Source organism: Bos indicus, chromosome 6 (assembly GCF_029378745.1).
Source record: "Bos indicus isolate NIAB-ARS_2022 breed Sahiwal x Tharparkar chromosome 6, NIAB-ARS_B.indTharparkar_mat_pri_1.0, whole genome shotgun sequence".
NCBI classification, from domain to species: Eukaryota; Metazoa; Chordata; class Mammalia; order Artiodactyla; family Bovidae; genus Bos; species Bos indicus.
The window spans coordinates 106,318,021-106,332,663 of NC_091765.1; the positions used below are offsets into that span (position 1 = coordinate 106,318,021).

Below are 14,643 nucleotides of genomic sequence, written 5' to 3' on the forward strand. Positions count from 1 at the left end.
TTTTAGTTTTTAAGGAACCTCCACACTGTTCTCCATAATGGCTGCACCAATTTACATTCCCACCAACAGCATAGGATTATGGATTCATTTTTTTTGCGAAAGATATCCTTGACTAGGTCTAAGAATCTTCTCTTTCCTATTTTGTTTTTACAGAAAAATATTTGGGAGAATGCAACTCCCTGAAGTTATCCCCAGAAAGACACTGCCAATGTTTGATCTCATTCTGAACTGTGAAACGCTCATAGCCCCCACCACACTCTTGGCTAGGGGCAGCCTAGTCTGACTCTCACCCCCTCGGCATCCTACCCTACCAGGGTCCCAGAGCCTTCCCTCCTCTAAGCTTCTGTGTCAGCCCTTCTAGCTCTAACTGTACACTTTGTGTAGCTCAAAGCAGTGTATAGTTATTAACTTCTTACATAAATCTCATATTAAATTTCACTTTTCCTTCTTTCCTCAACTAGACTTTAAGTTCTTTGGGGACAGAAAGCATGTCCTGTGAGCTACAATCCCTTCCATATATGCTATCTAAGCTCCTGACAAATATTGAAAGGAAAATAAATTCATTTGGCAGTTTGACGGTCATACAGCAGACGAGTGAGCGGTGCAGAGCGCGGTACTTTGCCAGGCCGACTTTAGCTCCAGTGGGCAGAGCAACGCCTGAATCTACCATCCCCTCCACCCTCCACACGCTCTCTGTCCCTCTCCCGTTTGTTCTGCCATCTCTCCCTGTTTCTCTCGCTCTCTTTTTCGGCTGTGCAGCCTAGCCTGTGGGATCTCAGTTCCTGGACCAGGGATAGAACTCAGGCCCTCGGCAGTGAAAATGCCAAGTCCTAACCACGGAACTGCCAGGAAATTCCCTTCTCTCTCTTTTTGTTTTTCCATCCTTCTTGCTCCGTGAAAAGTTTCTTTTATCACCTATTTCAGGATCCAGTCTCTGCCAGGTGCTGGGAGGAGTACAAGCTCGTAGCATCCTGGGGCATCCTGACTTTATCCACCTCCTTCCCACTCTTCTTATTCCGTTCAGCCGTGTTTATTGAGCATCTTCCACATAGTAGCTGACGCAGGAGCTCCTTGCAGATGAGAGCTGGGGGGACAGCACACTTTCCCACGCATCCTCTGAAAGCTCCTGGCACCCTCCGTAAAGCTCTCAGCTTGGGGGAATCTTTAGGAAGGACACTTTCTGCACAGTGAGGGGACCAGAGGGAACAGAAGTGATTCTTAACATCTCTCTCGGCGCCGCAGATACTCAGAGCCGTTGAAGAACAGGAAGGGGAAAACCAGAGAAGCCAGGCTCAGACCTACAGCTGTGGCCGCCCATCCCGAGCTGAGCTGTGATCTCAGGGGTGCCTGGCAAGGACAGCCGGCAGGGGGCCTCCCAGTGCACTGAACGGAACAGGGAAGCCAGCTCCCTGAGGACCGGCCTCCTGGGGCCTGAGAATTGACAGCCAGCTCCACCTGGTCCCCTGGAGTTGGCTATTGCTGCAGGTATTAATGGTGGGAGAGAAAAATCCCTAGACAGTGAGGTGATGCACTGGACAGAGTATGAATGTGGGAAACGTGAGCGACGCTGTTAGGAATGGCCTCGTCAGGAATGGGGATGGAAACAGAGCCTTGCACTTGGAGTGTGAGCCTTGGCTTCGCTTCTCCCTAGAAAGTGGGCTTGAGAAAGCCCTCTGGCTCCCAGTCATTGCCGCCCCCCAAGCTCACAGGGCCTGCGTCTGCTTCGGCCGCCGCATGGGGCCCAGTGTCTTGTGTTCTGTGACACTGGCCTTTTTGTTTCTTTCCACCAGAGGCTGAGCATCTTGATGGCAGGGGCTTTGTCTTCCTCATCTACATGGGGCCCAGTGTCTTGTGTTCTGTGACACCGGCCTTTTTGTTTCTTTCCGCCAGAGGCTGAGCATCTTGATGGCAGGGTCTTTGTCTTCCTCGTCTTTGATTTTTCTGGTCCCCAGGGCAGTGATCTCTCACAGGTGAGGACAGCGTTCTCTCCCATTTCCATCCCACCCTCCCGCACCCCTATCTTACATCTTCTTCCTTCCATCTCGTTTATCTAGTTGAGAGGGCTGAGCCCAGAGGCCTCTTACTCCAGCTCTAAAGCTTGCACTCTTGGTAACAATGTTTGATGTCGAGGTTCTCAAACATGCCCAGCCGTCATCATCACTGGGAGGGCTTGTTTAATCCAGGGGCTCAGACTCTAAAACCCAAGTGTCTGATTCAGTGGTGGGGCTGAGGACCTACACTTCCAAGCAGCTCCCAGATATGCTGATACTGCTGGTCCAGGGACCAGCTCTAAGAATCGCCGCTAGGAATCTTCGTGATTGGGGATGTCCTTCTCAGGACATGTCAGCTCGAAGAATCGCCGCTGGAGGCTTCATGATTGTGGGTGTGAATGTCCTTTCTCAGGACACGTGCTCCTTCTTCATAGTGGAGTCTTGACAAGGGTAGGTTTGAGACTCACAGGAACAGAAAACTTAGAACCCAGAACAGGCCCTGGATTTGAAGTCAGACTCTGAATCCAGATCCAGCTCTTACCAGTTACCGGCTCTGTGGCTGTGACCAAGATGTGGTGCCTCTCTCAGGCTTTCTTTCCTCATCTGTTAAATGGGAATGATCACAGTGGGTTGGCCAAAAAGTTCACTGGGGTTTCTCTGTGACATCTTCCCAAACTTTTTGGCCAACTCAATACCTGCTTCAGAGGATTAAATGCTGAAGTTTCTTTTATGGCGAGTCTGGTGCTTGTTAGGCATTCTGTTATTGATTCGAGTTTGGACTCCACTGGAAAACATCAGTGACGTGCTTCTGTTTCTGCCCACATGGGAATGTGGTGGGTGTTGAAGACTCTGCCAGGTAGACTCCACAGGCTGTTCTAGAAAACATTCGTCTCAGTCTTGTGGACAGGTCACGGGTAATGGACAGGTATGTGATCCTGTGTTTCTCTTGGATAGTCTCCTGGGCGGTATCACCTTTGTGAAGCCCCAGCACCGAGCTTTGCTTTTTCCCTTGTGTGTTACCAGGAGGTCCGTGCATGCTTGAGTTTGGGGTGGGTGGGGGAGGACAGCCCTTCTGTGCCTGTTGCTGGAGTTGACCCCAACACCTAACTGAGGGATGGCAGTCACGAGGTCAGCGATGCAGAGCCAGGGTTGCTTTATCTCCCCCTCTTTCCCCCTTGGTAACCATTAGCGTGTTTTCTACATCTGTGACTTGATTTCTGTTTACAAATAGGTTCATGTGTACCAGGTTTTTAGATTCCACATACAAGCGATTTCATATGATATTTACCTTTCTCGGCATACAAGCTCTTAAAATAGCACCTAGCCCGTGGCAAGCACTCAGTGCCTGTTGGCCTTTGTTATTTACTGAGAACCTACTGTGTTCCAGGCACGCTGCAGAGGTCAGGCAGTTATTCCCCAAACACAAGCACTACCTTGTATCCGGGGGATTGATGACGGATAAGACAGTCTACTCTTGCTTTTCTTTTTTTTTTTTCATGTTGCATCACACAGCTTGTGGGATCTTATTTCCCCAACCATGGACTGAACTGGGCCCTCAGCAGTGAAAGTGTGGGAGTTCTAAGCACCTGACCACCAGTTAATTCAGTCTGCTCTTGTTTCCAAGTACCATTTCTAAAAGAAGCAAGGCATTGAAATGGAAAGGGGCTTGTTTGAGTGAGGTCACTCAGCTAGGGAGCAGAACCTATTCTGTCCTTTGGTCCTGCCCATATGTGGCACTGCCCTTACTGCATCATCACCAGACGCTGATAATGATCATTTGAGTGGAGAATGAAAGCATCCATTTACTAGTTCTGAAAGTATGATGGTAGATCCAAATCTGTAGTTTTTAGACATTTTGATTTGATTTATAGATCTCAGATACTAATTTATATTCATATAATACTTTCATTATAAAATATGCAGTGGTACAAAGATTTGTATGTATATAGGAGTTTTTTTTTTTTTTTAATTTGGGTTTATAAATGGTTTGGAACAGGTTGCAGAAACATCGTCTGTTGCTCTTTTTAATATATCTCGAGCATGCTATGACACATCCTGAAATAATTTGCTTCGGAAAAAAGCACTGCTCTCCCTCTTTTGCAAATGTAACTGTAAATATTACTTTGAGGTATGTAATTGCTGCAACCATCTCCATTTGAAGGAAGACTTCTAACCCGTCCATCTCCCATCTCTTGCTATTGTCAAGAAATCAGAAATATTGACTTAAAAGGCATTATTCAAATGTGTTGAATGTAAACACTGAAGAAGTCTGAGAACAGCCACAAATTTTCCTTTGCTTAATGCAGCCTTGAAAATATTTCAAGTATTCTGTTTTACAGGCATGCATTCACTCTGCTTAGAGAAAATATTACTTCAAGCACATCTTAGCATGCCAAGAACGCTTCTAGTGTCTGGCACTTAGTAGGAACTGAATGGATGTTTGAAGTTTGACTTGAGTTGAAGTTCCCTGGGATACACGTGTTGCTATGACACCTGGAAACCCTTGGGTTCCTTTAGGTATGGAGACAGCTCTGGCAGGGCTTGGTGAGGGGCTCTGGCTAGGGGCAGGCAGGCCTACAACCCTTCTGGGCAGTGGGGCATTGCTCAGAATCAGACCTGGCTCAACACAGAGCTAGAGCTGGCTTCACAATTGGTCCCTTGTCACTCATTTCATCGAGTGGCCCTCCTTCTGAGCTCTCAGACTTGGCTGCGAGCCCCTTGGAGACAGGACTCTGGCTCTCATTTCAGCATTTTCAAGAGCCTGTCCTAATGCCGTAATTGCTCGTAAATGTTTCACTCAATTGAAATAAAAAGAAAAGAAACCAAGTGGGCATATGGCTCCCTCTAGTCTCCTCACTTCTGAGACCTGGCTGTGAACTCATGGCCAGATCCTCCCATGATTCATCACTTAAATCATTCAGCAGCTGAAGGATGCAAGCTTTCCCCTCAAAGACTGTCTCTTGGGCTGTTTAGAGACCCAGGTGGGCCGTGGAAATAGCCCTGGTCTGAAATGCTATGGATGCCTGGGCGGTGCTTTTTTAAAATTTTTAATTTTTTTTATTGGCTGTTTTACCTTACACATAATCTTTGATTTTTTTTAATGGAATTATAGTTGAATTACAATGTTTGTAAATTACTGCTGTACAACAAAGTGATTCAGTTATATATATATGAGTGTGTGTGTGTGTATAGGGGGGTTCCCACGTAGCTCTAGTGGTAAAGAACTCGCCTGCCAATGAAGATGTAAGAGATGTGGTTTCGATCTCTGGGTTCTGAAGACCCCCTGGAGTAGGAAATGGCAACCCACTCCAGTATTCTTCCCAGGAGAATCCCATGGACGGAGGAGTCTATGGGGCCACAAAGAGTCAAACATGACCGAAGTGACTTATCACACACACATGCATGTATATATATAATTCTTTTTTATATTCCTTTCCATTATGGTTTATCCCAGGATAGTGACTCTACTTCCTTGTGCTGTACAGTGGGACCTTGTCTATCCATCCTATATATAATAGCTTACATCTGCTAACCCCAAACTCCTACTGCATCCCTCTCCCATAACCAACACCTGCATTACATACATGCTGGCCGTCTGGAAGTTCAACCTATGTCAAGTCCCTTCTTGTTCTAGATCTCGGTCTCCCTGTAACGTCTAAGATCACTGAGAGCAATATAAGTCTATCCCATTAATGATACGTGTGTGTGTGTGCACGCGTGTGTGTGTGTGCTGGTCAGCTTATTTGCCACAGCATCAAAAGTTTTACTCCTTTATTCATGAACAAAGAAATATTCTGACCTATTTTTCAGCAGAGCGAAGTTCTGGAATTTCAAATCACTGGCTCCTTCTTTGGCTATTTTTCTATTGCCCCTGTGATGAAAGAAAATAGATTATTGTCAGGAAATAGCAAGAAGTGAGGGGAAAAATTAATTAAGTGCATTCATTCATAGAAATAACCACTCAGTCAGATGTAAGTAATTAATGTCTCACACGTAATTCCAAATCTCTCTTTGCATTTCCAGTGGAGTTAAACAAAATCTGGACTTAAGATAATCCAATTACTTGAAAATATGCTTTTTTTTTTTTTTTTAATATAAGAGCTTTATTTTACAAGGAGCAATAGCCTGGGGTAGAATAAGTGCCCCTAACTGGATGAAGACGTGGGCTTTCTCACATCAGCGTGGTCAAGTGGTGTCCTCCCTAAGGTCCCTGAATTTCCATAACATTGCTCTGTACAGCAAAAAGAATCACGCGCATGCCACCCGGTTAAGGGGAGGCTGTCAAACAAGGACAGTGCCTGCAGGCCAGGAAATGTCCTACATGCTTTCCTGTGTTGGCTGAATTCGACCAAAACTAGCAAACATCATCTGGGGTAGGGAGGAAGATGACTTAGGAATAGCAACTCAGATCCAAATAATATTTATTGAACTCCTGTATAATTTAGGGACTTTGCGATGCTATTTTCTATGAAGAGATTAACTAATTTTAAATTGAGTTAATTTGTTCAAATTCAGTAAGGCATTCTCTATCATAAAGAATCTCTAGTTCATTTCATTAGCCAAGTTTAATATACTTTCATTTTTCTCGCAGGCATTTTGTGAGCTCTATTAGACGTTAACGGATGATCCCTTCCTCTACAAATGCTCCTTGGCAGCTACCAGGGTAGCTCCTCTGACCTGCCTGCCCTCCTGATTCTCTCCACTTGGGCCACACCTGCTTCTTCTAGGACCTTATATTTTCCTCTCCTCCCTCCCCCAGGGCTCTTCCAGGGGGAAGTGTTTCTCAAACACTTTCTTCCCCTGCATCAAACTCAAGCTTCTGAGTTCAGTTCACCTGTCATTTCATCAGAGAAACCTCCTTTCTCCTCTGAGACAGACCCCTTCTAGCACTCGCCTGAGTTTTAGTTGTCCTTCGACTTAATGTATAGGTTGTATTCACGACTGTGACGCTGAGGAACTGCCATCTCCATGAGGGCAGAGACTGCAGGAGACTGCATGTCCAGGGCTTGGGACTGTGCCTGATTGTACAGGACATGCTGAAAGATAACTTGAGGCTCTCTCTCCACCCAGGATGTTTTTAAACTTTTTTTCTATATTGGAGTATGGTTGATTAGCAATGTTGTGACAGTTTCAGGCGCACAGCAGAGTGACTCAGCCATACATGTGTATGTATCCATTCTCCCCAAAACTCCCCTCCCATCCAGGCTGTCACATAACATTAAGCAGAGTTCCCTGTACTATGGATGGAACTAGAGATTGTTATACTGAGTAAAGTCAGACAGAGACAGAGAAATATCCATCTAGGATTTTTTGTATAGCCTATTAACTGCAACACAATAAATTAAAAATGTAGTGAGTTGTTTGAATATATTTTGTCACCGTGTAAATTGATCATCTAGAAAGATAATGGATGATTCCATTATTTTCCAGTTTTTGTTATTTCACAATTACACAGTTGTTTCATTATTGTATTATTTTATATTCAATACATTTTATTATTTCGTTGTTTTTTATTTATCTGGGTGAAAGCTCGATTCATAAATCTTTATCTGCATTCTGACTTCATTTCTAAGCTCTGGAGATAAACATCTACCTTCTGGAATTTTTTAATTGGTCACCCCCAGCTGACTCAGGCCCTTTCCTAAGGAATGGCCCCATTATTCACAGAACTTCCAAACAATTATTTGCACACTCACCTTGAGTCTTCCCTCCCTTGTCTTCTCCATCCTCACCATCTCCACAATTTGTTACCATATCCTAGAAACTGAGTCCCAAACATCTCTCTTCAATCCTTTAAATGATACCTAGTCTTAGCTCTGCCTTCATTCTCTCCAGCCTGGACTCCAGTGTCAGCCCCCTAGCTTCTTGGGCTCCAATCCACCCACCAAACTGCAATGAGAACAACCATCTTTTTAACTGGCAGAATATAACCAAGTCACCTCTACTTGAAATCCCCACCCCTCCTCCATTTCACAGGACTGAGTCCACAGTCTTTACCAGGATCCCTGCTCCAGGGGTCTTGGATACAATTTGTATTATTTGTATTCTTATTTCCTGCTAGCCCTGCTCTCTGACCAAGCCCCCAACATTGTCCCTGCTTGCCACAGGACAGGCCAGTGAATCAGAGACTAGGTGTTGAAGCAAGGAATACTTCATCTGGAGAGCTTACTGCCAAGAAGGTGGCAGACTAGTGTCTCAAAATAACCATCTTATTGCAGTCTGGATGCCAGTTTCTTTTATAGAACAGAGATGCGGGACAGTGAGGAAACGAAGTTAAAAGGCCATTAATCTTGCAAATATCTCTTAGAAAGGCAATCCTAGGACAGGGGGTGTGATAATTCTTCCTTCTGACATCCACAGGTGGACAGGGTCCTGAACAAAGACACTTTAGTTAACAATCAGGCAGAGGGGCAGGATTTTCTGAGGCAGGACACCATGTATGATTGCAATAACAAAAGCAATGAAAAGCAAGTCAAACACTTCCGACAGCAAGAAACAGTTCCCATGTGGAGTCAGAACTGGGTCTTTCCTGCAATAATAGTTTCCAGTCTTCAAGGCTTAGTTCAAACATTAGATCCTTGTGAGGTCTTCTGTGCTGCTTCCTCTTAGAACATTTTAGTATTTTTGGTATGTCTCTATTCTACCATTCATGCATTTGTTCATGAATCCATTTATTCATTAACTCAACACAATATTAGAGATATTGTAGATATCAGATCTCTTTTGTGCCCAGCAATGGGATGAAGTTGTTAAGAAGACACATGACGCCTTCCTAGTGAATCTTTTATGGTTGTTGGGAGACAGACCATGAACAAGTAGATAAACAATCATATTTTTATCATATTGCTGTGTACGTGTGCCTGTTCAAGTGTTCATGTTCCCCTAGAGTAGAGGATTTTTGTGAGAAGACGCATATCCTGGGAATATTTTCTCTCCCAGCACAAGGACTAGCTGACCTCAGCTGTGCCCTCAGGAATGTTTTTAAGATATGAAATGATGCATTAATAGTAAATAGATAAACGAATGCCCTGCCCATCTGGGCTCTTACACAATAGTGAACCACTCATTCTACTGTGTAGGGTCTTTTAGGTCCCTCTGATACCAGGCAACTTCTGATGTGTCCCTGCACTGAGGAGACCTTAGGTTTCATTACATCTCTAAGGTATGGGCAACATTTCTGTGCTCTGACAGCCAGGGTAACATTTGCTGAAATGGCTTTAACCAGTTCAATTTTAGGAGAATATGGGGGGGGGTGGTTCTGGGAATTTTCTCAACCTCTTCCTGGGATCCCCAAGAACCCAACAGCCTGAGAGCTTCCTCTGACTTTTCCAGAGAATCTACTTTTGCTTTTTTACTTTAGGAAGAGAGTTTAACTCAAGCTCTTTTTCTATTTCATCTTTACAGTAACCCTCAGCAGGGCAGTTAACCTAAGTAACCTAAGTTGGGCAGGCATCCTTCTCAGGTTTTTGCTACAGATGAGGGAACAGGGACCTTGAGAGTGGAGGGGATCTGATTCAAGGTCACCAAGTTGGTTGATGGCCCAGCCAGTGCTCCACACCAGGTCTCTAATCTGCCAGGTATGTGCTACATGCACCCTCCCCCTGGGGGAGCCAGGGTGTGTAGCCGCCTGATACTCAGGGTCAGGCGCCTCTGAGACCCACTAAGGAACAGGAGTAAGAATGAGTTGGGGTGGGGGGGTACAAAGGATGAGGAGGTGGTGCTGTCCTTCCCACAACAGATTATTTAACAGATGAACAAAGCTGGCAAGTTAACAGCCATCGAAGGTCCATCTAGTCAAGGCTATGATTTTTCCAGTAATCATATATGGATGTGAGAGTTGGACTATAAAGAAAGATGAGCACCGAAGAATTGATGCTTTTGAACTGTGGTATTGGAGAAGACTCTTGAGAGTCCTTGGACTGCAAGGAGATCCAACCAATCCATCCTAAAGGAAATCAGTCCTAATTATACATTGGAAGGATTGATGTTGAAGCTGAAACTCCAATACTTTGGCCACTTGATGCAAATAACTGACTCATCTGAAAAGACCCTGATGCTGGGAAAGATTGAAGGTGGAAGGAGAAGGGGACGACAGAGGGTGAGGTTGTTGGATAGCATCACCGACTCAATGGACATGAGTTTGGGTAAACTCTGGGAGTTGGTGAAGGATAGGGAGGCCTGGTATGCTGCAGTCCATGGGGATGCAAAGAATTGGACATGACTGACCAACTGAACTGAACTGAACTGAACCTGGACAGTGAGCAGTTAAGTTTATTTGTTTTTAAAACGCACAAAAAGAACAGAGAACAATAGAAGCTTTAACATTAGAAGAGGTTCTCTCCCTTGCTCCCTCTCCCTTTCCTTTTGCTTGCTAAGCACAAGGAGAACCACAATGTCCCACCCCACAGTTTTCCTCTCCACCAGCTCTTTCTGGCTCACATCATTCCTTAGGGTTCCAGATTTTAGGAACACATTAAAAAAAAATGTACCATGATGAAAGAATTATAAAGTCTCAGTATATCACAGAAAATATTATTTAAGAATGTGTATCATACCAGGTCAAAACTGTTTGCTTTGCATTAAACTGATAACTGAGCTTTGAAGGAGACAGTCAACGTTGCCGCAAATTGGCCTTGGCATTTGTGAGCCTGCGTTGATGATTCTGTATATGGCAGTAGTGTAGGTAGTTAGGCACCATTTTCAAGACCTCAAACATCCAAGACCAGCTTCCTTCCTGTGGGCCCTTCAGCCTGCCTCATCCACATAGTAAAAGAAATCCAATGAGCACTTTTAAACGACTGCTCTATTGCTTATCTTTGATCCTCATCAAGTGCCCCCCAGGAAAGCAACACAGGTTAGTTTACTGAACAGTGAACTCAGCACATCCCCAAAAAAGGGGAAGTGCCATAGGCTTGTGGGGAAACTGAGGCACAGAGTGCCAGTGGGTGAGACAATTAATTGTTCTTGTAATCACCTTGTCCTCTGCTGAGAAAGAGCATATCACCTCTCAGGAGCCAGGTTCTCTACTTAACTATCCACTTATCACTTCTGGTTTTACACTTTTTGGCTATTTTTGCTTTCCTTTTCCTCCTTGGCACCTCCCTCCTGAGTGGTCAGTTGACAAAACTCATCCAGTCCTCCTTCACATGTCTTCTTGTTCCATCCCTTTCTTACACTCTCTCTTCTCAGGACCAAGGACTTTTCAGGTAGATCTAACAGAAGTCAGTTCTGCATAGTTGAATCAGTCTACAGAAAGATATATCTATCAAAACCGAATTATTGAGAAGAGGGTCTTTGGCAATGTAATTAAGGTGAGATCTTGAGATGAAATTGTTCTGGATTAGGGTGGCCTTATATTCAAAGTTAGGCTTCTCAGGTGGCTCAGTGGATAGAGAATCTGCCTGCAATGCAGGAGATGCAGGAGACACAGGTTTGATCCCTGGGTCACGAGGATCCCCTGGAGGGGTGCATGGCAACCCACTCCAGTATCCTTGCCTGGAGAATCCCGTGGACAGAGGAGCCTGGCGGGCTACAGTTCATGGGGTCACAAAGAGTCAGACACGGCTGAAGCTACTTAGCATGTGCACACACATCATATCTAAGGACAGGTTTGCATAGAAAAGAAGACCATAGAAGACACACAAGAGAAGGGCATGTGCCATCCCACGGGAAGATGGAGACAGAGATTGGGGTGATGCTGCCACAATCCAAGGAGCTTCTGGAGCATCCAAAGCTGGAGGAAGAAAGGAAGGATCCTACGCTAGAGGCTTCAGGGGAGACACAACCCTCGGGATTGAGTTCAGTCTTCTGGGCTCCAGAACAGTGAGAGAATACCTTTCTGTTGTTTTAAATCCCATGGTTGATTTAAGCCACTATAGCCCTGCCGCTGTTGCTGCTAAGTCGCTTCAGTCCTGTCCGACTCTGTGCGACCCCATAGACTGCAGCCCACCGGGCTCTGCCATCCCTGGGATTCTCCAGGCAAGAACACTGGAGTGGGTTGCCATTTCCTCCTCCAATGCATAAAAGTGAAAAGTGAAAGTGAAGTCAGTCATGTCCGACTCTTCACAACCCCATGGACTGCAGCCCACCAGGCTTCTCCGTCCATGGGATTTTCCAGGGAAGAGTACTGGAGTGGGGTGCCATTGCCTTCTCCCACTATAGCCCTAGAGGACTCAATACACAGAATATGTAACCCAACCCATCCTAAAGTACAGAAAGTAAATAAGACCCAAATCTCCAGCAGGACAAAACAAGAAGTGTAATGGCAAAAATGCATATAGTCTAGAAGGAAAAAGAAATAAATGGGAACATCTTTAAGTGAGGGGGTAGTCAAGGAAGGCTTCCACAGACTGATGGATGAGGTGCATGCAAAGTCGCTTCAGTTGTGTCCAACTCCTTGTGACCCCATAAACTGTAGCCTTCCAGGCTCCTCTGTCCATGGCATTCTCCAGTCAAGAATACTGGAGTGGGTTGCCATTTCCATTTCCAGGGGATCTTCCTGATCTAAGGATAGAACCCAGATCTCTTACAGCTCCTGCATTGGCAGGCAGGTTCTTTACCTAGTGCCACCTGGTAAGCTCAATGAATGAGGATGTACAGCATTTTCCAGACTGATGGAGAGTGAGGCAGAGCAACCTATTTTGGGGCAGATGCCTGCTCCATGCTTTCCTGGCCATTTTCCTCTAATTTTTCACCTTTACCAGTGTTCCCAGCTACACCCAAGATGGCAGGTACAGTTTGACCTGCACAGATGAAAAGCTACCATTTCTTCTGCTGTGAAATGACCTTCTCTTAATAAGTACTGAAAGCAAGTTTAGCTTTTTCCAGAAGCTTCTCATTACACTCCCAATGAGCGTGCAGATTTCTGAGAAATCACATAAATTTTCCCTATGCCTTAATTCTCTTTTAAGGGCCATGCAGCTGGATTGCTGACTCCAAGATCATGAATAATAATAATGTATAATGCTATAATTATCATGCTAATAACAACAGCCCTAAACTTTGATAAGATTTACAACTTACTGGTCACTGATGCTCACCACAACCCTAAGAGTCCAGTCCAAGCCTATCCCCAACCCTGTTAAATTTCTTCATCTTGTGTTCAGCTCATGTTCCTTCTTCTCAGGAATTGCCACATATCAGGCTTCTGAGGGGGCTTCCCAAGTGGTACTAGTGGTAAATAACCTGCCTGCCAATGCAGGAGACATAAGAGATGCAGGTTCGATCCTGGGGTCGGGAAGATCCCCTGGAGGAGGGCATGGCAACCCACTCCAGTATTCTAGCCTGGACAATCCCATGGACAGAAGAGCCTGGTAGGCTATAGTTCATGGGGTTGCACAGAGTTGGACACGACTGAAGTGACTTAGCACGCATACATGGATGCACAGGCTCCTGAGGAAACACTGAGATGGAGAGGATGATGCAGGAAGTCCATCAGGGTGAGATCCTGGCATTAGTCGCTGTGGAGGGCAGGGAAGGAAGCAGAATTTGGAAGGGGCAATGGTTGGGCTGTGCTCTGAGATTGGCACCAGGGCCCTTCAGAACTATCCTGAGTTGTGGCAGCGGGGCCAGGCCTTTGTACTCCTGGATGAACCAGATGGTGGATGCAGGCTGCCCCAGGTGAGGCAACTCTATTCAACTGGGACAATTCCCAAAGGAAGTTGAGAGGGAGAGACTCTGAAAGTCTAGTACAGCGTCACATTGGATTCAGACTCTAGAGAGTCTGAGGTCCCAAGCTCAACATAGGTCTTGACTATAGTTTTCATTAGAGAATGGAAGTGGGGGGGCGGTGGGGGAAGGAAGGATGGGGCCCAGGGCAGGATGATCCTGAGGGTAGGGCATCCCCTAGGAAGGAGTGGGGAAGCAAGTCAGAGAGATGCTGGTCTCTACAGGATGTGGTGTGGTGTGGTGTGGTGTGGTGTGGTGTGGACACAGATGTTAAGAGCACTCATTTGGACTCCATCAGAATTTGAATCTGGTTCTGCCAACAGAAGAAGTCAGCAGTTTATCTCCTCATCCCCATTTTACACCCAAGGAAGGGGGAGTTATAATAACTCCCTCACATATTGATTGCATGTTGGTAATCATTTTTATTGTCTAGGGTTCAAGTCTTACTCCAACAAGCAAGGAATAACAGAGGTGGACAACCAGGAGGACCAAGAAGGGCAGTTGATAATGAAAAATTTTCATCCAGGCCAAAATGCTACTATCTCAGAACTTTTGTGGGTCAGGAATCCAGGCGTGACTTTGCTGGGTCCTCTGTTTCATGGTCTCTGCTGAGGCTGAAATCAAAGTGTCAGCCAGAATTGGGGTTTCCTCTGAAAGCTCAACTGGGAAAGGCTCTACATGGTTCTAAGCACATGGGATTGTTGGAAGGTTCAACAGTTTCTTATGGCCTGTTGGACTGAGGGCCTTGCCTCCTTGGTGTATGTGGGTAAGAAGATGCCTTCAGTTCCTTGCCACCTGGGCCTCCCCCATATAGCCACGTGCTTTATCAAAATGTGTAAATCAAGCAGACAAGAAGGAAGTTGCGATCACACATAATGTCATCACGGAAATGACGTCTTGTCAATTTTGCCATATCCTGTTGTTTACAGGTGATCACAGGCCTTGCTCACAATTAAGAGGGAGTGGATTACACAGGGAGGGATGC

The 14,643-nt window shown here is 45.5% G+C and overlaps 1 protein-coding gene across 3 annotated transcripts in view; it reads right to left on the reverse strand.

Annotated features, from left to right (window-relative positions):
* CLNK (cytokine dependent hematopoietic cell linker) overlaps window positions 1–14,643 on the reverse strand; it is a 220,744-nt gene that overhangs the window by 123,046 nt on the left and 83,055 nt on the right. For all 3 annotated transcript variants that reach the window (XM_070791811.1, XM_019963100.2, XM_070791810.1), the window contains exon 3: window positions 5,791–5,862. In XM_070791811.1, the coding sequence (XP_070647912.1) occupies window positions 5,791–5,862 (72 nt within the window). The remainder of the gene's footprint in view (window positions 1–5,790; window positions 5,863–14,643) is intronic.